General features: G+C 41.7%; 1 protein-coding gene across 14 annotated transcripts in view; it reads left to right on the forward strand.

The window, feature by feature from the left end:
- The window catches only part of AOPEP (aminopeptidase O (putative)), a 199,598-nt gene extending 180,465 nt beyond the window's left edge, over positions 1 to 19,133 (forward strand). For 11 of the 14 annotated variants that reach the window (XM_064439347.1, XM_064439353.1, XM_064439354.1 and 8 more), the window contains 3 exons: positions 12,307 to 12,393; positions 15,168 to 15,312; positions 18,284 to 19,133. In XM_064439347.1, coding sequence (XP_064295417.1) covers positions 12,307 to 12,393; positions 15,168 to 15,308 — 228 coding nt within the window. In that variant the 3' untranslated portion in view covers positions 15,309 to 15,312; positions 18,284 to 19,133. Of the gene's footprint in view, positions 1 to 12,306; positions 12,394 to 15,167; positions 15,313 to 15,495; positions 15,648 to 15,675; positions 15,881 to 18,283 lie in introns of those variants that run through there. The other 3 variants (XR_010370734.1, XR_010370735.1, XM_064439351.1) reach the window with 3 other exon arrangements.
- Positions 19,134 to 25,235: the final 6,102 nt, after the last annotated feature.

Raw genomic sequence — 25,235 nt, forward strand, 5'->3', positions numbered from 1 at the left:
CAGCTCGAGCTGTCCGTATTACAGGACATTACTTTCTTCAGAAGCCAAGTGAATATAATAAAGTTTTTATTTCTGCAAAAGTAAAATTAGTTTCGTACTTATTCCATATTTAAGCATACAGCTTATTATTCCATTTCAACTCAGGTCGGGAGGAGATGCCTTATTTTGTATATGAGAGTATATTTTCTAGGACTTACAAAGCTGCTTTGAAAATTTATCACAGATGCAAAATAAATTTCACCTGCCATTTCCTTTCTTAACGTTACATTCAGACCATTATTGTGGCACTAGAGTGGGTAAGATTACATTGAAGAATTTTTTTATTTGCAATTGCAATTAGCAATTCAGAATTGAGGAATGAGGAACTTAGAAAAAGCTCTGTAGAGCAATCAGGCTGCATGCCAGATTTGTTTCTGAAATAAATCTGATTTGAGGTTGGTATACCCAACCATTACTGAGGCAGTATGTTCATTAAATGGAAAACAAAGAAGAGAGAAGTGCGAGATTTTACAAAGTGAAATCTGTGTACTGTTATCCACTTTCCACACTCATCTTCACAGAAATATTATTTTTTCCCTGTTTTTCTCCTGATACTCCCCCTGGCAAATACTAGCAAAGAATATCTCACTGTCACAGAAAATCCCATTTTCGTCAGTAAAGGGGCTAATTTCAGAGTACAGTAGACTATCCCCATCTCCTCAAAGGAAATGCATTGACCAGAGCAGCAGCCACTTGTCAAAAGGTCCTCTGTGATCTTGATATGTTTTGAGTCGTCATCCTGTTTCATGTTTGTACTTGTGTAGCATCTAAATGCAGTTTGCAGGCTCTTTAGCACAGGTGCTATTGGTATTACTATTGGTAAAGATAGTTATGCACAAGCATGGATTCGCAGGAGGTGGATTTTTTTCCCAACGAAAGGAACTTTGAAAAGAGTGGCTTTGAGGAATATGGCACTTGCTTCCCAAAGATGAGGCCCAAAATTCAGCATGAGGCTAAGAAAATTGTAACAGGACAAGGGAAAAACACTTCCAGTAACAGCAGTGGGAGTTAGCCCCTGGGACTGACTCTGGCTCATGTGCCCGTCGTAACTGAGTGGATGTGTTAGGATGAATTTGTGAGACTGACCAAAGGATAACTTCAAGTAGCTATAATTCGGGTTTGCTTTGTTGCTACACGCAAAGTGGGGGGGCTTTTCCAGCCACTTGAGAACAGAAAACCCCTCCATCAGCATTAGCTCTCTGAAGGGCATGATCAGAGAACGAGATTTATGGAGTACTAGAAATAGCTTTGCACCAGTCAGCACTCCCAGTCCCTCACCCCTCCAGGAGCCAACAGCAACGTGTTTGTTCCAAGTGACCTCACTCTCTGCAGGGTGGCATTAACAGGAGTTTCCAAGCCCCTGACTGGTGCCGTTACTGACGCTGTTCACTTATCGTCCCTTATTTTTCTAATGGTTTTGAGACTTAATTTCTTCCTTACCTGGCAGCCCAACAATTTAGTGAGACTTGGAAAGTGAGGGAGCTGATGGTAAGAGGGAATCAAGGATGAAATTGGGATGGTTTGGGGTTTTGTTTTTTTTACTGTTTATCCAAAGAATCTATGGAAGAAGGGATTGGAGATAGTGCCTGCTTTTCTATGTCTTACTGTCAGGAAAGCGGAATGAAGTGGTGGAGTCCTCTGGGCTACTGAAATCAATCCCAAAGGTGTTCTGAATTGGGTGCAACTGTTTTAAATGAAATTTTATACAGTATTTCTGTGTAGGCCAGTACAAACCTAGCACTGTAATACAAACCACCTGGCCTTGTTATGAAATTTAAAAGGTTGCTCTGTTTGCATATGTATGATAGCACTGACACAGTGGCCAGGATGTCAAGGAGAATGTAGTCTTAAAAATACAGACAAAAGCTCCTAGTTATGAGAGTAATTTTTTTGTCCTACTATCAAGCTGTAGGCATTTTCGTGCTTGTGTGGTACATGCTCTTTGTTTGTGGGTTTGGTTTTTTAAATTCTGAAAACAAAATTCTGAAGATACTTTTTATTTAAAATAAACTGATTTTGAGGCTACATCCAAACAGTTCATCTAGTGCTTCTGGTTCCAGTATAAAGGCTGACTGCAGATGCAGGTTGTGCCTGGATAGGACCATGGAGTTAGAGAAAATCTGCTATGCCGTAAGCCTGTGAGGTCTAAATGGTGCAAGAAACAGGACAATTCAGAACTGATTGACTCAAAACCGCTAACTGTAGCTGGTTCTGATGCCATTACCTTAGCCACAGGGATCTGGTCCCACTGCTGAGTCACTGACTTAATAGTGTGTAGGTAAAAATCTGCTGTCCTCCTTCCAGCTCCATGCCTTTTGAATACCTTTAGGGTTGCAGTGTCTTGGAGAGGAATTTTGCTGTGTTCACAGGGGGTAAGCATCATCCTAAGCAGCAACAGTCGCTGTGTTCTTGGGGACAGGGAAAAAAAGAGGACAAGATGACCCAAAAATCTGAAACATGGAGTAAAATCTAAGTGTTCGTATTTCTGGAATGAGCATATTTCTTCTGAGTTTATGACATCAATATATACTTTGCTTCAGAATTTGTGTTGGGGAAAGGGGTGTGTGTGAGAGTGATGGGAAAGGACTTTGTCTTTAGAGTCAAAATCTGTTTAATTGTTTGGAAAACTGCAAGTAAAGTTTTAAGTTACGCAAAATTGGAAGGATATGTGCACTGGCTGGGTTGGCTGGCTGTGACCGAAGCTGTGGAAAAGCCAGGCAGCCACATTGTTCATTGCCTGGAATTAAGTCTCATTTTCATATGGAGCTCCAGATTCTGTCTATGACAGTAATCTTGCCTGGAAATTACAAATGTTTGGACCACAGTCACTGTGGGAGACCAAAGATAAAAGGAAGGCACTTTTTGCCTCTAGTTACAAGAGACAGGAGATAGAAGTAGAGGGATGGAGAGCAGGGCATAAGCAAAGGGGGTAGCTTACTGTTGCCTTGATAGTTGCAGCAGCCTTTCCTTTTGGTGAACAGGAGTTATAATTTAATAATAATTGGTAACAGACAGTTGGCGTGCTTGATCTCAAGCTCTTCAGAGCTGGATTTCTGCTGCAGATGTATGGGTGTTTATGTGTTTTTTCCCACTACAATGTTTGGTTTTATAAGCCCAGCACACTTTTATGTGCATGTATAAATAGCTTGTGTTGAAATACGTATACAAACACTGTATGGGTAAAAATGCGAGGCAGACTCGGTCTGGAGACAGCCAGGAGAGACAGTGGTGATGGGAAGTATTTGAATTGCTCACAATGTTGATATTAAAAAAAAATAATCACAGTGATACCAGAGATATTCTAGCCATTATTGTAGATAGGTGTTTCAGTAGGGTGTCAGGGGAATGTAGATGGCGTTGCATATGAGCTGGAGTGGCAGTTGTGGTGATGCATTTTGAATAAGTTGTCAGCTGGGATGTATACATATGCCCAAGCCAGTCTTACCTTGGTGAAGGTATGGGGCTTCCCCCTGCAGTGCTTCTTGGTGGAGGCTGCAGTGTGAGGCTGATTGTACCTGAGGCTGGGACCCAATCTTCTTTCCCCTTCCTCTGAGGTACAAGATCTCCCATCCCTGCCAGCACCCTGTCCTTACTTGCTGACAGCCTGTACCTTCACACATGCAGCCATCCTCACCACAGCACTCAGGTGGGAGAAGGGATGAGCAGGGAAGGAGGGCGGGTGGGAGCAAAACCCTGGGACCACCCGGCCAGCCCTCCAGCGGGGATGAGCAAGGTGCGAGGCGCTGTAGGGTCGGGCGCAGGTGCAGGGTGGCAGTGGGGTGGTCCCAGGGTTTTGCTCCCACCCTGTTCTGGTGCAGAGCCCTGCTGGGATGCCAGCACCTCTCCCAGTGCCGGGACACATGGAGGTTTGTGGGGCGGCGCAACCCTTTCTTCTGCCGCCAGCCAGAAGGCGGCCCTGCTCCTGAGAGCCAGCAGCACCACAGCAAAGTGAAGCTCAGCGCACATCTCCAGTGAAATTGTTAAAAAGGCAGCCGATGACATCTTTTTTGCCATCTCCATCTTGCTGCCAGCTGTGAACGGCGCTAACGCTCTGGCATGGTGAACAGGCAATACTGAAAAGGCAGGAGAAGAGGGGGAAGCATTTGGTTCCAGTATAAGTAGTGTATTTATGTTTTTAATCAAGGCTTATTTTTAAAAACCTTTGTTTTTCAAATTAAGTGAGTTCACATGCTGTGTTAAACATTTCCTTACCTCACATGCACCATGATGTAGGAGCCATTTCCCCTAGCATGGAGATGGTGGCAGTGCAAACGGAAACGTGGTGAGAAAAGCCTTCGAGCACAGCAGGGTTGCACTCTCCCAGCAAACGTTGTTGAGGCTGTCACACTACCTCGGCGCTGGTGACCCTTTTCTCATCTAACCGTGCTGTAGGTCACTGTCCCATCATTGCTTTGTTGGTCTGCTGTAAAAGAAGAAAGAAAACTGGAGGCTAGGTCTTGTTGTGTGTCCGTCTCCTGTTAGGCAGGGTGAGGAGAGACAGGCTGAGGAGCATTGGGATTACAGATTTAGGTGTCCTAACCAAGTCAGTTATTCACAGTGACAGCTTTGACACCAGAAGAGAGACGCTGCCTGTGCCACCTTTGAAGAAGGATTAGACATGGTTTCTTACTCTCTTGCTTTTTCTGACTTATTTTTGAAAATCTTCTTCTACCAGTGTGTATGTCATCGATCACAGACGGTGCCCCCATAGGGAGAAGAGCGTTTGGTCTCTAATTGGGAGCTCTCTGTTTGTGAATCTGAGGTGGGGAAAAAAAGGGCATTTGTCTTTTCCAGACAAGTCCTCAGCATGTGCTTCATTGCCAGGAATGAACCTTCTCCTGAAATGCTGCCCTTTGGTCCCTATGCCTTTCTGATCACAGAGAGCAGCAGGGATGCCCTCCACTCTGCTTGGACTTTCCTAAGCAGCATTTTGGGTGATTCCTGGGCTTTTGTATGCTTATGTAGGAAAGAGTCTCCATGCTGGCTGTGGAGAAGCATGTACTTTATTTGGAGGTAGATGTGGAGTCTTTTTTATAGCCTGTGGGCGCTGGATAAGAGTGACCTGATCAGGTTGCTCTTAAGCAAGGCTGTGGTACTACAGAAACTTTTTAACAGTAAGGTTCAATTGCATTACCTAGTACTGGGTGAGTGCTAAAGCAGGAGCATGTGGTTGGAGGGGAGTGGAGAGAATGGGAAGGAAATACATGCCCATAAGTAAGGTGGGAAGTTTCAAGCCTGCACCTATTGCTAATTGAGGCTGGCACCGTTATGGGAGCATGCTGCCTGTCCTGCTGGCACACTTGCGCAGCTGCAGGTTCAAATGCTGCCAGTTGTCCCACAGTCTGCCATTAACCAACCAACAGAATTTGGTTTTTAAAAGTTTGATTGTACAACACCTCTCTTTTCTGTTACTAAATGGAGGCAGTTGCTGCATAAGGTCTACCCACAGCACTCCATCAGTGCTGTTGAGTGGAGAAGGGCTTGCAAGTCCTCCTCCCCTGTTGCCAGCACCCTTCATAGTGTGCAATTGCTTGATCTATGTAGAAATACAGCTCAGAGGGAGTAAAATTAATTGAGGAAGTAGGATATTGCTACCAATATTACCAAAATCTGGTCTGTTTTTCTGCTAAAATTAGATTTTAAGTTGCTTTTTAATGACCAGTTTACACTCCAGGTTTTAATGTATTTAGACCTCTGCATAGTTCTCCCCAAAATGATAATTGGCTCCTGACAAAAATTATTTTGATTAGCCAGCCCATTATTACCTTAGAGTTTCCTGAATGACCATACTACATTTTGCTGGATTGTCAGTGGGCTGGGATACTCACACTGTGGGATGCACAGAGGGAAAGGAGGTTGTCCAAGGTGGCAGGACTTGGCATGGGGCTGCCTGTACAATCAATGAAGTCCAATGCAGAGCATGATGGGGCTCAGTGAACTCAGTCAGCCTCGGGTCGCCCTATCCCACGGAACAGCAGTTCCTCCCAGTACTCAAAGTAAAATGCAGCACGAGTAAGGTTACCAAAAGATATTTTTAAAATTTGAGGTGTTACAATAATTTTGACCATAGCTCTGGAAAATTAAGTGTTTAATTCTGAAAAAGAGCATTGCATTGTAAGAAACAGCATTCCTTGGACCTTGACACTATGAGGGTCTCAGGGAGAAAAGGTTGCCATCAAAGACACCTGCTGCTGTGACGCTGTATCTGGCCCATGGTTTCTTTGGCCCTGCAGTGTTGAGAGATAACTTAGGCTTTGAAAAGTCCAGGTTTTGGTCCAAAATACAAGCTCGTTTAAGCAGTTAGACAACGTCTTTGCTCAGTCTCCTGACAAACCCTTGGCATACACAATAATTGCAATTACAGAACCCTTGTCAGAACGATAATCTGTTGTGCGTGCATCCAGTAGGGTTTTGGCTACTGAGTAAATTATTTCAGATTGCCAAACTGATACTCTGTCAGCACAGTTGTAAAGCACACGGTTGTTCCATTGCTCCTTCTGAGCTGCGTCAGCATCCCTGATCACCTTGCTTGGGTAAACGTTCATGAAACCAAACTGACACGCTAATGCATGCGTATACTGTGGCATAAAAGATAGGAATGCCCATTTGAAATTCAGGCTACATAGGATGAAAAGCCACTGATGCAACCTGGCTGGTGTCCTAAAGAGTAGCTATTTCAGCTAACATAGAGGGGAAAAGTTACATCATTAAATACACTATAAAATTGGCAATTCTTATCTGTAATTCTTCCATGTTAAGCAATTGTAAAACCTGCTTTTTAGTCCAAATATTGCCCTGTAACATGTGGCATTATTCCTTAATTATCTAGGAAAATTATCTAATATTTTAATCCAATTTATGTGTAGATAGGAAGAGGCTGGAGATAAACGTTTTCAGATGGAACAGAACAGCATTTCAGTGCTCTGGAGATACCAGCTTCCTTCTTGTTAATTAAAACTAATCTAGAGTAGCATAGCACAGTTATTTGAAAAGATTTTTTTTTTTCCCCTCTACAAATTAGACTGGAGTCTGGCCTCTGAGACTCTTTAATTAACATTTAGGATTCAAGTTGTTCAAGTAATTTTTGTCAATGGAGTCTGAACCTGTGTTTTATAAAGATCCCATATGCCTCCTACCTTTAATAAAGGTTCCATTTTGTTGGACAACAGCTCTTACTGTATTTCAAACTCCCCCATTTTCTAAGATGTCTAAGTATGTTGCTTTTGTTCAGTGATTTAGATTTGTTGTCTCGTGGCGCCTTCTAAATTGGATCCAGCTATTAGCAAAATGTACTCATTTTCCCTGAAGCTAGTCTCCCATTCTGCAGACCAAAGGCTTACTAAACTCTAGCTTTTTTTTTCGCCCTTTAATAAAGGCATGGTTTAAATTACTTGCTTTCTAAATCTTATTTGTAGACCTCAGGAGTAAAATATTTATTTTTTGCTTGCATACATATGATAGAGAACATTAGCAAGCAAGATCATTACAATATAACATATAAAGCTTTTTCTGAGGGTGTTTGTTTTAGGCCTGTGTGATTGTTTGTGTGGGGCAGGGGAGAATAATATGGATTAGGCAAAGTAATTTATCACCTGGGTCAGAAGAAAGAAAACCATCGCTTTAATTTCAGACCTGTTCAAAATAGTTTAAAAATACTGTTTCTCAGGTATGTCACTGGGAGCTTTCCTTTTGAAAGTCAAGCCATGTATTTGGTGACTTAAATGGGTTTGGTCACTCAGCTTGAAACACCATTTCCCAAAAGGTCTTGGCACAGCTTTCTGACTGGATTATTAGTATATTTTATATAAGTATTTATTTCAGTTAAATAATCTCATGCAACAGGTTGCATTCTTTGAAAACAGCCTAAGACACCATAATTTTGGTTACTCAAGATCTTGCATTGCACTCTCAAAATACAGGTAGTGTTTGAGTTGCAAATAATATTGTGCAATGCTGTGTACTTGTCTTAAAATGAAGTTAAAAGATAATATGAGCCCACTGGAATGATTTGTATAAGCCACTGCTCCTAAATTTGTGAGACTCTGCTGTCTGACAGTAGCATCCCTTCAAGACGCTTCACCTAGGTGCTAGCCAATAGCTAGATGTTGATGTGGCGGATATTTATGAGAATGTGAAAGCTGGTTTCCAAATGTTGTACCTGAGACGGTGAGTGTCTCAGTGTCTTCCTGCCACCAAACTGTGCCTCAGAAATACACTACTAATATGGATAGGATCTTGCAAAACTCACAGTAACAATCTTCGTTTAGCTCAAAAAAGCTGGTAGTGGAGACATCCACACCAGCTGCAGACGCAGGGTGGAAGGAAGGAAGGAACAATTTCCAGGCAATGAGGGTCCATCCACGAGGAACCTGAGGTCCCAGCAGACCTCCGTCACTCCCCCAGCCACCTCTCCCTATCCTCAGGAGTACCAGTGTCAGTCGCAGGCTCAGAAGGACAGCTCTCAGCCCGGAATGAGAGGCTGAGAAAATAAATCGCGTTTCCAACTTTGGCACGTGGGTCCCTGCAGCTGCCAAACCAGTAGGAGCGTGGGTGGGTGGGTGGTTCCAGGTGTTGCTTCAGATCCAGACAAAACCGTATGTGCTCTCTGCCAGCAGTAACAGGAAGGGTTGCTGTAAATTACTTTTCAGGTTCGGTTTATATTGTTTATGATGTAACCAGCCAAAACGACATATGGTGTGCATCTCGGAACCGTGCAGAAGAGCGCAGAGGAATGTACAGAGAGAAAATTTGGAGAGGACTAATGAATTCTTAGTTTTGCCACTGAGTATTTGCTCCTGGGAAGAACAGAAAAGCCAAGAAGAGCATACACAGGATGTGGTATGGTTAGCTCAGTCCTGCCACAAGCTACTTAGTTTTCAAAATTTTCTTTCGAGACTGGTTTGTTATAAGTGCCTGTTCACATGACTCATTCATTAGGCTGAGAAGATGTGGGGCCCGTTTTACTTTTCCTGCTCTAAGCATTGGATGACATGTTGGGAACTGATTTTTTTTTTTTTTTTTTCCATCCTTCTCTTATGTGAATAAAATTCTCATGTTTGTGGTATCAGCCTAGGGCATGGATTATACTAGAAAAAAATACTTTTTTATAGTTTATCTGCAAAATAACTGCATTTGCTTTAGCTGCCGTTCGTGTTACATGGCCATCTACATGCCACGCTGCATGGAAGGCATGGGGGGCAGGAGATTAACCAACATATTTGTTCAGTCCAAGCGGTAGTGAAGATTTCAGTTGCCAGCATTGTGCAGGTCACCCTCTGCCCCTCTTGCACTCAGAGCCAGCCTTGGTTTCTGTGCTCAGCTTGCTGGGGTCCCGAACAGGACACGGGGGAGCTGGCGGGGCCGACCAACCCACTGGCTTCACAGGCACTTCAGCAGCGATTGCTTCTCCTGCAGTTTGCTCTGCCACGAGAGCATTTGGGGCTTTTTGGAAAACAGGAGGCAAATGTGTAATCTGAGGATAACAGACATGCTGCTCCTGCCCCAGCTGGAAAAGGGCCAGCATTTCAGGTCTGGAAATGTGCCAGGATTTGTACTCGCCCCTGGGAAAGAAGGAACAAAGCACTAGAGAAAAAGAAAAGCGTGTGCTGTCCCAGATCTCACTCAACAAATAAATATTTTTCTTTTGAACTATTTGAAAGGATGTTGATTGCCAAGAACAGGAACCCTATGGAGGAAGGAACAATTAAGGAAACGGGCACAGCTTAATTGTTCCGTGTTTTCCAAAGCCATTGGGATTCAGATGATCGGGCCATGATACACATGCAAGGCAGACATACACAACATTGGTATGTGAGGAGGAAGGACCACGTGATGCCTTCTCAGGGAGAACTTCTGTTCTGCTCTCCATGCCCCTATTACGGTCGCACCAGGATAGGTGCGTTGGGGACGAGCTGGCTTGCGTGCTGTGCGAGCCGGGTCCCTGCTTCTTATTGAAAGTACTCAGAAGTTTAGCCTCTAAAGTCTTATGACCTCCTCCTTTAGGATCAATAAACATTTTAATAACTGCAGGGGAAAAAAATAGCTTCACCAGGAGGTATGAAGAAAGCCCCATTCCAGAATACTTTATAATCTGCTGTTGAAATATTCTTATTCTCACTGAAGGCACAGTTTGAGATTTTGACCAGACACAGAAACTGGACTTCATTGCTTACCTCTTGGGTGAGTGCTGCAACTGCTGGACCATGAGTTGCAGAAGAGCAGTGGTCACAGGAGAGGACCACAGTTCCTTTCTCCTCCTTGTTTCTTACACGTGCTATGAGAATACATAAGGATATTTAAAAAAAAAAAAAGTGACAAAGTGCAGAATAAAATGTGTTGGATGAAGATGTACAACCTTTTAAATGTGTTTATATTCTGTTTGGTTAACTTACCTTACAGATGAGAGAGGTGTATGCTTAATTTTTGAGCCTTGAGGGTTTTGGAGCTGCTCGGTTCTATGAGAAACACTCTGTAACAAAGCTGGAGTGCCTGGGAAGATTTACTGGTGAAATGTTTAGTGTCTCCAGGGAGAACCAGCAGCTGGGTAGGGTTTTGAAGGTCTACATTATAGATATGGGCATCTACAGCAAAGTGAGTTGAATCTTGGAAAGCTATTTACTTTTGTAGATTTAGCTCTGGTTCCACTTGCAGGAATCTTAACAGCTGTTATTTTGTCAGCGAAAAGCTTTAAGAGACAGCTTTCACTGCACTCTAACCGTTCACCATCTTACATGCTGTGGGTGCAAACTCCGCTCAGCCACAAAACCCCTCTGCATTTTATTTCATTCATAAGCTGTGTTCAAACTATTTTGTATAAAAAGTCAGCTGGAAAGAGATGTCAGGTACCCAAAAAGGACTCCTCCAGGCCCTGTGAGCATTTATCACTTTTTAATTACGCTGATGGCATTAGCATTTAATTACATACGTCTGTGAATTTTTTCTTCAGTTGTGAAGTTGGAAAGGAGTAGAAAGACAAGGGAAGTATTTCCAAATACCTTATTTCCAAAAGCAACAATATACTGAAGTGTGAATTTTTTCCAGTGCCTTTCTGGCTTCCATTTTCAATATTATCAGTAAATCTGTCATTCAGAAAAAGGTTCATGTTCAGTTACTAGATATGAGCACAATTTGGACTTAGTTTTGAAAAATATCAGAACTGCTAGCATTTTATTCTTAGTATGAAAGGTGACTGTTATTAGGTTCCCTGTCTTTTGAAAGATGGTAAGAACAAAGGCTGAAACAAAAGGATTGAAAGGGTGGAAGGTTTTTACTGCACTTAACTGTTTTCCTTTAGGATCAGTGCTGAGCCACTAGTGGAATATAAAGTGTTAAGCTGATCACTGCCTACACCTGAGGAAGCCTTGCTGGAGAGTAAGGTGATGCTCGTGCCACAAGAGTGGCTAAGAACAAAGTCAGAAATCTAAAGACAATAACAAAAACCCCACGTGTAATTCATGTTCACACTACTTAAATAAAAAAATTTTTTTTTTAAACGGTGACTATCTTGAAGATTTCCATACTTTTCATTACAGTATGTTATTAACTGCTTTTGTCAATGTGCATTTGGTAGAATAGCCCATCTTTTTAAGCGTAGTCAGATTTTAAATGCTTTTCAAGGTGCTTAAAGTCTATTACTGGCAAAGATACGGTGGCAAAACTGTGTTTCATTTAACTGAAATCTCCCTGTTTTTATTTTTCAGATATCTAACTCTTATCCTTTCGGCACAGATTTAATATTGATACAGAATTATATTTCAGCCTTTGTATCACTTGGATTATATACTTAGATAGGGGAAGTTATCAGTTATATCTTGTGGCTCTTCCTGACGTTTGCAGTGCTAACCTCCTCCCCTTCCCCCCTTCTAACAGTATAAAAGAAATAACCGCTAGCCTAACTTAAAGGAAAAAAAAGTCACGACTGGAAAAAGTGGAGGTGAAGATGCTGCAGATCAGTGCCTGGATCTGGTTTAGTTTGCTAACCAGTTAGTAACTAAGTTAGTTAATAACTTGGAACCCGGGGTTTGCCTTTGGGCGTTCTGGGTTTCTGAAGCGCGCGCTCCCGCCCGCAGAGCTCAGCGCCTCTGCCCAGCTTACCGACCAGCGTCGAGAGGCACCTGCCTGGCTGCTGGGGAAAAAACCCCAACCCACCAGGAAACTCAGACCCAGCAACAATGACAAAACCAAACTGGCTACAAATGTACTGTTTATGAACGCTCGCACAGATACAATTTTTCTTCCCCCCCCCCAATATTTCTTCTCTTCCCGAAGGTTCGTCATCGGTGGTGTGAACTTGTTGTTAAACACAAGTACGTGCCTGGGTATGGAGATGTTGAGAAATTTCTCAGAGAAGATCAGGTCAGTTACATTTAATTAGCGTTTTCAAAATAATAAACTTTTTGACTCCCTTAGTGTGAAACTTTAAAATTTAATATATTTTCTTGCTGCAGTTTGTCAAAAACTAGAACATGTGTTCAGTTTTTGCCTCCTTTGCCCCTTCAACACTGTAGTTTAAGGAAGCCACCTCGGGGTATTCAACCCCAGCTAAGCATGCCAATCGTCTGGCAGGTGGTGAAATAGGATACATTCCCTCCTCTTGTCCCATTTTATGCAACCCAGAGGTATCAGCCATGCTAGGAAGATACTTGTCAGCATTGGTTCCTTCTGCAGGATGACAAAGGCAAGTCTAGCCGTGAATGTTAACGCATGTAGATGTGAACTAGGTGCAAAGCAGTCAGTGCTGTGGTGACTTCAGTTTTCAAGATAACATCCGGAAGGAGAAGCATAGCACAACGATACACATCCAGAGGATGCAGGCCTCTGCATTAGGGAAATGATATCAGAAGATTTTGAAGGTCTTAAAAGGCTGGCCATACATGATGTCTTTTCTATGGCTTCTTATTTAGGACATTATGAACTTACAATTCTAATTGTACATCTGTCTTGTTCTTTTCTATTTCACTTTTATTTATTTTTGTTCAGTATGAACTGTATAAAATAAAGGCATTCACTGCCTAGGATAGCTGTTATATATTTAAATTGTATGTAAAAAATAGAAAATGTTGCAAGGTATGTCAAAGTCTAGGCAAGATATTTATGTCTTTACCTTTTATGTCGGCAATGAACAAAGCCATTTACAGCCAATGAGGTTTTTGTGCTTTCAGGCAAATACATTTTATCACAAAAGCACAACAAAGTTATTGCAGTCTCTCATTCTCTTTCTTCTAGCTCTAAAGTATACCTCCTATTTCTATCTCAGCCAATAAGCAGACCCCAGACTTCCTGACAATCTCTTTATTTAAAAAAAACAACAAAAAAACCCACAAAAAAACCCCAAACCCCAAACAAAAAAAACCCAAGCACACATACACCCCCAAAAACAAACAAACAAAAACCCAACATAAACCAACATTATTTATGAAAATAAGGTGTTATATATATTGTGTGTACTTTAATCCTGTGAAAGGATGGAGATAACCACCAGCAGAAGCCTGGATTTGGGGAGTGGGCAGGCAGCGGGAAGTCCTTGAGTTTGTAAAACCAAATATATTGAATTGCATTATGTTTGGAACAGATACTATGCCAAATAAAGACTAACTTTTTCTGCAGTGCAGGGAAATGATTTTTGCAATTTCTTAGATTTAATCTTCAATACCTTTCATTTCATTTACTCCAGCAGTGCCTATAGTTTATGGCACCACCAGATTCTGGAGTGCTTACAACTCAAATCAGAGAAGTTGCATGTCCTTACTGATCATGAAAGACTTGGCTTTTTTTAAAGTCTGGGAAAAAATGCAAATGTGACTATTTAAATCCTCTTCAGGACTACAAAAACCCACTGTGTTTACTGCATGCTCATATTAAGGCTTGGGGAAAAATTATTAAAACTGGGTAGAGAAGATAATTCCTTTTTGTAACAGAATTCCAACATTCTGAAATTCTCTATGAGAGCAACTGGAGCCCAGCTCCAAGGCTTTGTGCGGGTCTGGTGTGGCTGCCAGACCCTGGAAATCTGAGATCTTGTGTCTCTGGATGGAAGAGGGCACACTTAGGGAACTGGCGAGGAGTCTGGCAGGTTTCTGCCACTCTGGGACTTTTTCCTTTAATTTCAGTCTCTGTTAAACCTTAAACTTCCCTTCTTGTTGAAACTAATTTTTTTGAAGGCTTACCAGTCAGTGCTGGAAATCGTGAGAAATAGTATTAAAAATTGTATTTTTTCAGTACTACCCAAATTTTCCCTCTCCTGCAACTGTCCAAACATTAAGTACAACTGTAAAAGTCAGCGTGCTAATATTTTGTCACGTGTATAATCTGATTTCAGTAAGTGCAGCTTAACGCTTACTGAATTCCTGTTACTACGTAAAAAAAAATTTGTACAATCAGGAAAAAAATGGCAATTCCTAATGTGTTTCCTGTTAAGTTAGCCGGTGGTTTGATGACTGCCGTCAAAGGGGCCCAGATGTCACCCCAGTGACCTCTTACCTTTCTTGATAGCTGCTATGCCCAGAATGAGTAGTTGGGAAAAGCCTGCCTTCTGCCAAACCAGAATTTGTGCGTGCTCAGCTGTATCTCAGATGTAAAGGGAAGAGCCTGAAACACTGACCTAACAGTGTTCAGCTGGTGTCCAGTTACAGAATTGCCAAGGGAATTTTAGAGTGGACTGTTTCGGGTGATGTCCTCTTTGTTTTTGTGTCTGTGTGTAAACACGCCAGTTGGAAAGAAAATGTGTATCCTGTTGAAGGGAGGACAAGCTGTTTTCTTAAGGGGCATTTGGAAATATTTCAGGTAGTAGATGATAAAAGAAAACAGATTTCTACTTGAAAAGTGGCGTGGAAAATGGCGTGAGAAAGCATTTTCATGTCATGACATAACACATATCTCTCATATTCTCTTCTTACACACTTGATACAATGTATAGACAACCATCCTTTAGCTAAAGAGATCCAGAGAAAACTACTTTTTGAGGGGAAGGGTAGGTGTTATAGCATATATGGTATTTTCCGTGTTTTGGGTTGTCTGGTTTCGTTTGGTTTGGTTTTGATTAAATGATTACTAGGAGGTCAATGGAATGAAAACCAACTAACTAGTCGTTACTGGTGATGGGATGCCTGTGTGTTTTGTTCCTCTTTCAGGCAATGGGTGTGTATCTCTATGGTGAATTAATGGTGAATGAAGATGTGAAACAACAAGAACTTGCACATAAATGCTTTGCTGCAGCACGAGAACATATGGATGCGTCCTCAGCCAAAGTGGTGGCAGAGATGTTGTTCTGAAGAGGTGATTTTTCTTTTTAAATTAAACACCCTAATTGTGCCTCATACAGAAAGAATATGCAGAGCTCATTAAACGTAGTAAATGTTGACATATCATACAGCTTGTGGCTGCTTAGGTCAAGAAGTAACTCTTGTTAAATATCTTGCTTTGTTATTTTTCTTTTGTTTGTTTGTTTGTTTTTTTAAGCCCAGCCGCTGGATCAGTGAGTTAGATACACGTAGGCACTAGCTGGAGAGCATGGAGCATGGCTTTGTTGTAAACTTTGTAATGGACTGTGCAAGAGGCAACTGTAAGTCAGAATGGCCAGAGAAGGCCGGGCTCCACCTGCAGTTCTTTCCCATTCTGTATTCTTAACTCTGCTTACAGAGACTGCAGTTGTGCAAGGAGCATTTCTGTTTAACGAAACTGCATGTTGACTTGATAAGCAGCAGAGCCATTGAAAAGAATCTGAGCCCACAGTGGAAGTACGAAGCTGTGCACTTGGAAGCCAATCTGAATCATGTGAGAACAAGCTGATAATTCAAATGTTTTTGTGTTAAGTGTAGTGAGGCCTTTGAAGACTGATTATGAGGTAAGACGAGTAGCATTAACATGAAGAAGCTGCTTAATATCGTACATAATCTAGCTTGTTCCTGAAATTAATGCGGAGGAATCACCAGAGAAAAAGCAGAATTGCACAAAATATTCACGAAATAAAGATTGCTGCAGGCTATAAACTGGTAATTTGCAAAGATATTCTCCATTTCTCAGTCTGTTTGAGTAGCTGGAGGTAACCTTACAGTGTTTGTACACGCATGTTTAACACATAGCCAATTAGGATTGGTATGAAGGTCTCTTCCAGCACGGCATACTTCAGATTTTTCCTTAATGATATAACTCATCTGACAGACTGATCGCCTTTGTTGTTCACATAACTTTACAGTTAATTTGTGGTATCAAAATTCAAGCATCTAAATTAGCAAAATCATAATTTTCTAATTGGTGCCGAGCAGAAATCTTAGTTTTCTCCTGTTCAAGCCTGTACATATAGCAGTACTTGACAGTAAATTCCAGTTGAATGTGTGGTTACTTTATTTATATGAAATACAGCAGATAGATACCATGAAAGCAAGTTTGTTTATGAGAACAGCCATGTTGTTGTTCTGTATAAGCAAGAGCTGTGCTTGCCAAGAAATCTTTTTAGGAAAAGTGGATTAGACTGTAGAGTTGCCAGGGTATCAGTTACAGAGTAGGAGGTTAGCCTTCTAAAACAGGTAGGGCTAAGAGACTTGCTTGTGTGCTCCCAGTTATTGAGGACCCACAGGACTTTGAGTTATGTTCAACAATTTTTAATCTGGTAGGTGCCTTCAAGTGTCTGAAGGCCAGAAACATCGAGATGCAATTTGTTCTGGCACTACCGTATTTGGAACTGTCTTCCTATAGTTCCTTCAATAATAAAACAAAAATCAAAATTTCCACAAGCCTTTAGTGGTAAGTACGTAGCACAGGAAAATTACATGGTGTGTATGTATTAGTAATAGTCCAGAATTGCCTGTTTGACTCTTCAGAACGACTAGAAGTGCATGGTGAGCTGTTACATAAAATCTAAAGAAAGACGCTGTAAAGAGAACAACACTCTGTGTGACTGCAGAGATTTCTTTTAATGTTGTGGCTGTTTGGGTTCCTGGCATGATGATTTGTGAGTTAAGAATAAAATCACATTGCCAGGGATTACCACACAGCCATGACCGCAGCTGCTAGTTTGAAACTCACCATAACTATCCGATCCGTGCACAGCGTGGAATCCTCTCCGTCCACTAAACAAAAAAGAGGAAAGCAGCAGACGCATCGCGGAGGAGCCTCATCCGATAATTAGCTGTACCAAGACCTCTCTGGCGAGGTGCAGAGCTTAGCTGATTGGTGAACAGTGATTGTTTCCCTCTTTGTTCACAGTGGCTAAGTTCTGCACCTGAAGAGAAGGGGAGAGGAGACTTTGCTTAATGTCAGCCAGCGCAGGGCGGAGAGAGTTTGCTGGTGAGAAACCTTGCTGCTGAATGGGCAGGTTTACAATGAACGCACATACGTGAGATGCAGCGTATCGAGGATAAGAGGCAGAGGTGGCTTGGGGAGGACCAAAGACTCTTGGTTTTAGTTGAGAATAAACGGTGCTCCTTAAATTCTCGGTCTGACTGCAAGCATAAGGCATTGCTTACAGTAATTTGGTTACCATGCTTTTCTGAAGGTCAGAGGAAATAAATAAACTTTTGTGACTTTAAACTGGAATTGTCTATAAAGCTTTGTTTCGTAGTCTTCTCTTTAATGGGTGCTGTCATGATCTCACTGCAGTTGTAGCTTAGCACTGTGTGTCGTTTGCAGGAAATGGTTGTTTCCGACTGGAGCTGCCACTTAACGGCTGCTGCTGTTGTTCCAGGCTGTTGATGGACCCGTCCTCCGGTGCCTACTGAGCTGATATCAGTTCTGATTTTACACACTGGCTCAGTTCAGCAGGAACAGGAGTCGAGCCCTAGAGCAAAAAAAAGATGTACCTTTTCTTTGAGAAATGTTGTTACTGTTTTCTCTCAAAAACCGGATTAGTGTACATTACAATATCCTGATGTTAAACACTAAATAGCCTAAGGTGGAAAAGCTACCACTGTACTGTTTAGAGAACTGTTGGCTTAAGACGATAAGGTATGTGGATATGTGTAGCACATCATACAATATTGCTCTGGTAACTGACCTCCTGCGTTATTTTCAGAGTAACCTGCTAATAACCAAGAGAATGTGCTTGCAGTGTGGATCTTCCCTGTTTTCTCCAGACCTTGTTGTGGTAGCTCTAGAAATCTAACGAGACCATTGCTAACTCTGTAACCACAGTTATGCTCTACCGGTAACCTAAAAAAAACCCATACGTGGAAACCTAGGGCAATCTGGGACGCACAGACACTCCTTTATCGTGACAGAGTAATAACTTTTACTACTGTTTCTGTTGCAGGAAAGATCACAGAGAAACTGTTTTAATGTATCTCCTGCTAAACCCCGATGGTACTAGGATTTCATTGACCCAAGACATCAAAGGAAGGATTATGTGACTGCTAAAACAATCAGCTGACAGAAACGTTTACCTCTCGGTATTTATGTCTTCCAGAGGCTCACTGTAACCAAGAATGCTCGCGCACAAAACAAACCACACACACACACACGCATATGCACGCGTTACTGTGGCTTTAGGCAGTTCTTTAATACATGAAATCTGGGGTTTGTCTTTGCTCTTTGGTGATACAACCATTCCAGTTTGCAGAGGGCAAGGACTCTTTGATTTGAACAGTTTTATGCACCCCAGTAATTTGGCCAATGTTAGTAATCTCTGAAATTTGATGAAACCGTATTCTGTACTTAAAATTTTGTTTGCAATTTCTACGCCAAATTAAAAAGCCCATATAAAATTAGCAGGAGCTGGAGGGGGCCTGGGGTGGTTAATTGGAAGCGGAAATAATCTGTGAAAAGTGACCAACCATCATCCTGGTGATGGGATGGGACTGAAAGAAGAACGAAGATCAGCGTTCTCTCTCTGTCTTGTTTAGGTTAACTTCTGCCAGAAATGTCAGGCCTTCCACTTTCTGAAAATTACTTCCATACCCCTGTGCTCTTCCTTTTGCACGGTGATATATCGAGTGTAGCTCTTCTTTCCTAGGAACATACTGCTCCACTGATCAGAAGACTTCTGAATTGTTCCTTTCAGAGAGTAAGAATTTAAAACACAAAAATTTGCAAACATATTTACTTTGTGCGCTATTGTTTTACGTCAAACATGCCTGTAAAAATAAATACCTTTTTCAAGTGTGTGTAGTCTTTCCATTGCACAGTGGTTCAGCGTTAATTTACAAATACTGGAAAACAGAATGACCCCATTTCTGCTTTTGCAGTAGGAGAGAAACAGCTGAAAGTTGTTAATTAATGGATATTAACAGGAAGAATTAAGTGTGGTAATTAATTTTTTTTAAAGTTCCTGTGCTCAGAATCTAAAGAAAGAGCCTGCCTCAACAGTGACGTCAGTCCAAAGAGTACAGTTCCTCTTTAACTCACTACATTTTCTGACCTCCCCCTTTGCAGGCACACAGTGTCAATACCTGAATTACAGGACACTCAGCAACTTCTTTCAAATGCAGCAAGAGTTAGGAAATTTTCCAAGAACATGCTGAGATACCTCAGTGACTTATAATAGAGTTACACTCACAGATGTAGTTATGAAGGGATGCTGTTCATGAAAGAGTTACGCATGGTTTCATAGGTTTTTCTGCAATGGAAACTAGCTTGGTTTTTGCCTTTTCCATTGTGTAAGGGCAAGAACCCAGAGCTGGATAAGGCTCTTGCATGAGACACCTAGAAATTAAATAAGTTGAAAACCTGTTCATAGCCAGTACTGTTAAAACTACATGGCAGGCAAGACCTTCCAAACATTTGGAAATACCACCAAGTTTTTGTTCTTTCAGAACAATCTACTTACGTACCTTTTTCTCAATACTGAGCACAGCAGTAGTTTATTTTGTTTGCTACAGCTGTTCCAGTCTGTCTCAGCCGCATTAACACAAGCATGAACTTGAACTTTTCCCTCACAAAAACTTTGTTATCCATCATGCATTGACGCAACTAAGAAAACAAACAGAAAATAAAATGCTCCCACCAAACAACCTCAAAAATGTCAAAGAGGTGGCAGCCCTGGCCCTGTATCTGGGCTTGTGTGCCCTTTTGTTGCTAATCCAAGCATTGCTAAATGGAGTGAGGCTCCAAATTAAGAAGGAAGCTAAATGTGCGTTCAGATAGTTACTGTCACCATAACTCATCAGAAATGAGATAACAGGAGACTCCTATATGTATTGTATAGTAGCTTCATTAACATAAGCATTACCTTTTAGTTTAAAAATCCTTCTGAAACATGTAAAAAGCTCTGAGAGCAAACCATAGAAAGTGTTATTTAATTATTTAAGTTTTTATTAGGTCCCATTGACAGCTTAGCAGGAAAAAAAATCTTTAGCACTGTTCCTTTTACTCAATATTCTCCAAAGGTGGGTGTTTGTTGGTTGTTTCCATATTAATCTCCTGAGAGGAGGAAATTTTAGATTCTAAGTAAGTGTAGTAAATAGAAGTAAATCACACACACAGAAAAAAAATCCATTTCCAAACTTATTGTAACTAAAATCATTAGTGGAAGTGATGTTTTTATTGAATGATACTTCTATCCAGATGTGAGTGTCAACACACTAAAATCCAGTGAACCTGCCCATGTGTTCTTTGTTCCTAAGTATAGTCAGGCATTTGGGGAGTGTGGCAGAAATGTTATGACATTAAATCTCTGTTTGGAGGTGAAAACTAAGACTTTGAGGCTAACATATCAATGTAGGTGGCTATGACAAGCACAGGCCCTTGCATAGGTGTGTCCTTGCCCTTCTTAGGTTTCATTCTACTCCGGTTTCATAGCCAGCCCCTAATTCAGTCCATTCCAAACAGTGGTAGTTTTACTTTGGCTAGCATTGGAAAGCCTAGTGCAGAAGGCAGGCCTGTCTCCCACTTATTTCATTAGGCCAGCAGCTGGTAGGGTCTCAGTGATGCTTTTCTGCTTTTAACTGTAAAAATGAATCTCCGATTAAGCTAAAACTGTAGCTGTATAGTTAGGCAAGGATCACCATCTATTCTCCCGTGCTGCTTACTGGGTCGCTTCTACAGAGTGAAGACAGACTGCGATGAAGAGGTGCCCTAGGCAAGTCCCTTGCCCCCTCAGAGGAGGAGCAGTCCTGGTCACTTTTCGCTACAGACAGAGTAAAACATACCATTTTGCTGACAGCAGTTTCCCTGCTTATGTTTTCTGTCTTCAGCTTTGCTGGGAAGTGTTTGCAGCTGCTGTTGCCTCCATGCTTTCTCCTTTAGGAGGGAATTAGCTGTATCTTATTGCCCATTCCCTGGAAATAAGAGGGGAAGGAGAAAGGTCCAGCCTGGAAACAAACGTTCTAGACAGAAACGCAGTCTGAGCAAGTGGGCAGCTAGAGAAAACAAGCAGGACTCAAGGCATAAGGCGTCTCTATGGATGTCTGGTACATAACAAGCACAATGAAAAAGGGTATTACAAGCAACAAAACAAAAAGGTTCTATAGCGCTAGACCATGACAATGTATCACGCAGTGAACTGCAGCCAGCCAGTTTATCTCCACAGCTGATGGAAGTCTGGAGAACTTGTATTTCTGTTACAGAAAATTTTAGCTGTTTTGTCAAGAGCTTGCAGGTGTAGGCTCCTCTGCAGACATGAGTATGCAGGAGGAACCCGCGGCGTCTTTCTAAGAATGAACAAGCAGCTGAGTTACTGGTGCCATTGTGTGCCAGAGGCTTTACGGGTTTTGAGTTTATTCATTCCATGCAGAAACTGGACTGGAAATTCTCTGGGGAACCGGGTCACCCCCAGGCCCCTGTACTGCAGGCGGGCGGCAGCGGGTGGGGCCAGCTCGTGCGGCAACACTGCCGCGCCAGTGCAGGAAGCGGCGTGCTGCGGGTGGGCCTCGCTGCGCGGCTCGGCTGGCTCTGCTTTCGTGCCGCAACAGGGAGGAATTGCCATGCCTTCACTGGGCTGTCTTTCCACATGCATGATTTAAGACGCAGGAGTAATTGTATATGAAATATCTAAGAACGGTCAAATTTTACATCTGTAACTTAATGGTATTTTCCTCTGAGCAAAGCACTCTCTTAATATAATAACGAACTTCTATAGTAAGACTACCAGTTGACATAAACCCACACACTAAGCACAAAACCTTACTCTAATTGACTGCAAACCTTATTCCAGGACACTAATTCTCAATATTTAAAAATAAATTAATATATTTTACAGTCTTGTAAAACTATAAAATATCTACATTTGTGCTACAATTCCCAGTATCAGTGAGTCAGGTTTGAGGTCTTCTGTAAAAGGCAAAGATTTTAACAGCCAAATAAGTGCATTTCTGTTCTTGGTCTCCATCTTTGATGCCCAGACTAGTAGTCAAAAAAACTGTGAGTAAAACCAAGGGCGTATTTTCTGCACAAAATTAAGGGCCTGATTCTTGCTGCTTAGAGCTGCAAGAAGAACAAGCATTTGTTATGATGGTTATTTAAAGGCATGCAGAAATCGCAGTTGTGTAAAGATATGGGGTTTTGTGATAATTTAAGCATCAGAAAATGGAACTCAGTTTTCAGCTGAGCATCACTTTGTATCAGGACAGTACCCCAACAGCAGTCATGCCCACAGTACTACTGTGCAAAAGCCTGTTTTCCCTACCAGCCCCATTGTGGAGATGCCAGCTCTGCTGTCCTCCCACCTGCACGTGAGCAGCAGCTGGACATCATTGTAACATTTGGTTAACATAGCCCACGTCCGTCACCTCTGGAAAATGCCATTTCTCTGACTACTTCCAGGCTTTTCCTCTGGGCTTGCTGGGAGTGGTGTCTCAGCACTGAGGCGCTCTGCTGAAACTCACTCCGGGACATTTTATTCATGAGCCAATGGCGTCCGTTTCGCCACTAGCATCACCCCCAGCCGCCTTGACTAGATGCTGCTAGATCTAAACAGGCTAGTTTGACAAGCTGGTGTTTGGCACCATAATATAGTTCACTTCACCGTTAATCCTGAAGACAGTGGTCATCATCTACTACACAGAAAAAAAGTGTATTTCTTTTAACCTCATGTTGTTACATCACAGTATCGTCCAGCTGTGTCCTTCAGTTGTTTTTGTATTTGGTAGTAACAGCTATCTGATTTACATCTCTTCCCCCTTACGGTCAACTCTTGCAAACACAACAAAACTAAAACGACAGTGAGTCAGCAGCCATCTTACTCCATTCTGCATCTATCCTTTGGTGTGCCTGGAACTCACCTCTCCAACTGCCAGGCATGGCCAATTAAAATTTCATTCCAATTCATTCAATTTTACATCAGAAGTACTATTCCTTTTTCTTGTTCCCTAATGTAAAACGTAAGGCCCATCCTCCCTTATTCTCCCTTTCACATGCCCCTTCCCTACAGCTGTGGCATCATCGTTTGTTTTGAACTATTGTTCCCTTCAGAAATACAGCAATATTGCTCTGCAACACTGCCGTTAAGGTTTTGTCATTGCCACCACTTGTCCTGAAACTGTCCATCATGCCTGAAACTCATTATCACCTCCTGTTCCTTTTGACAACAAGAAGGATTTTTAATAAGATCCCAATTTTAGTTGAGAGAAAAAATTGTCCCTTTGAATATAAAAATGCAACTACATTACATAAAAGCTGAGCTTTTTTTTTTACATAGATGAAGAGTCAGATGAATAATGCCTCACAAGGTTGTCCATTTTATGTGAGAAAAAGTAAGCCCGTCTCCTGATGTTTTTATGGTTTCTGTACGCACCTTTTCTGCTTCTCTAGCAGTTGCCTCTGGTTTCTTCAGTCAAATCACACGAATGCACAGGTTCCCCCCTTGATAGCTTGGAGCAGGAATTAGGAAGCAGTCATACTAAGAAAACAGTAGGACTGAAGTCTTTCTTAGGTCTTAAGCTAGCTGATTCTCTTTTACCAATATCATGTAGTATCAGCATCAGCTGTAGGATAGATGTGACGCTGAGAAAAACAATTGCTCTACACCACAGAACAAAGGTCAATGTTAAAACTTTGTGTATCTTTAGCATTATAGTTTATATTTTGGCATCAAGGGCATCTTGATGCTAGGCACCTAAAGTAGCCTAGCAAAAAACCCAGTTGATTTTGGTTGCTTGATTCACTTTCTCCTAGAAACCCACTATGGCTCATACCTACATTCATCTTGGATCCTGGGCAGACAGGGAGAGGCGGGGGAAGAGAAAGAAAAGGCAATACTTCTGCCTAATGAGTAACTGCATCTGAGAGCTCGCTCTGCCAATATAGCAAGCAGCAGAATTGTTGAAAAGAAATCAAGATCAGAAAAGCTATGGTGAAAAACAGTCCACATCTATCATCTGAATCCTTTAAATCACAACAGAATTATCTTTCCAAAATGGATGTTATGGCTTAATTGCAAGGTTTGGGCTTGACATTTGCTCAGCATCCTTTTATGGCCAAGGGCAATCAGACCAGAGCAAGCAACTATAGCAATTCAGTCTGTCCCTGAATGTGTGCTGAACAGTGTATTGCTCACCATTGGTTATTTGTGTTTGCTAGAAGTAACCCACAAGAAAGGAAAGTTGAAACAGAATAGTGGTTTTTGCAACGCATTTTAAGAAGAAACTTAGCGGCCTATGGAGACAACATTTGTATTTTTGTCATGTATCCAGAAAAGATGGTAATGATCCTGCCTACTAGAAATTTCACAGATAATGCCTGAATTCACTGACACCCATATCAGTCATTTCCATCTTAAGAGTTATTTCTGTAGCAAATTTCAAGGCCTTTCTCCGCGTCAGTGGGATTCGATACTGGCTTTTCCCTCTCTATTCACAGCCATCTTAAGCTGATGTGGAAGTGCAGTACAATCATGAGATTAAAGGCACTTGAAACACTTACAGGGAACGATAATACAGATGAGAAATTCATATCTTTAGCTGCCATTACAAGTTAGTCTGGAATAAAAGAAATGGAAGTCCTATCTTTAGACAACATATACACAGTAGAAGTTACAGCATCATTAGTCAAAACAAAGAAAAGCTGCTTTCTCATACGTGAAATATTAAGGGAATTCTTAACAGCAGCATGCAAATGACATATTGTGTGCACCTGTTTTGGGAGCCCCAAACCCACACACTAAGAAATAAAACAGCAAGCATTGAATAAACTCTATAGACAGGCTAATTTGGCACATATGCATGGGAAATCTCAAGGACAGTGTAATTCAGAATGTGGATAACTAAGTGGAACGTTGATTATGGTCAAGAATTTATAACCATGTTCTTTTGAAGATGGCCATATGCATCTGC

This window comes from Phalacrocorax carbo, chromosome Z (genome assembly GCF_963921805.1).
Source record: "Phalacrocorax carbo chromosome Z, bPhaCar2.1, whole genome shotgun sequence".
Taxonomy (NCBI): domain Eukaryota; kingdom Metazoa; phylum Chordata; class Aves; order Suliformes; family Phalacrocoracidae; genus Phalacrocorax; species Phalacrocorax carbo.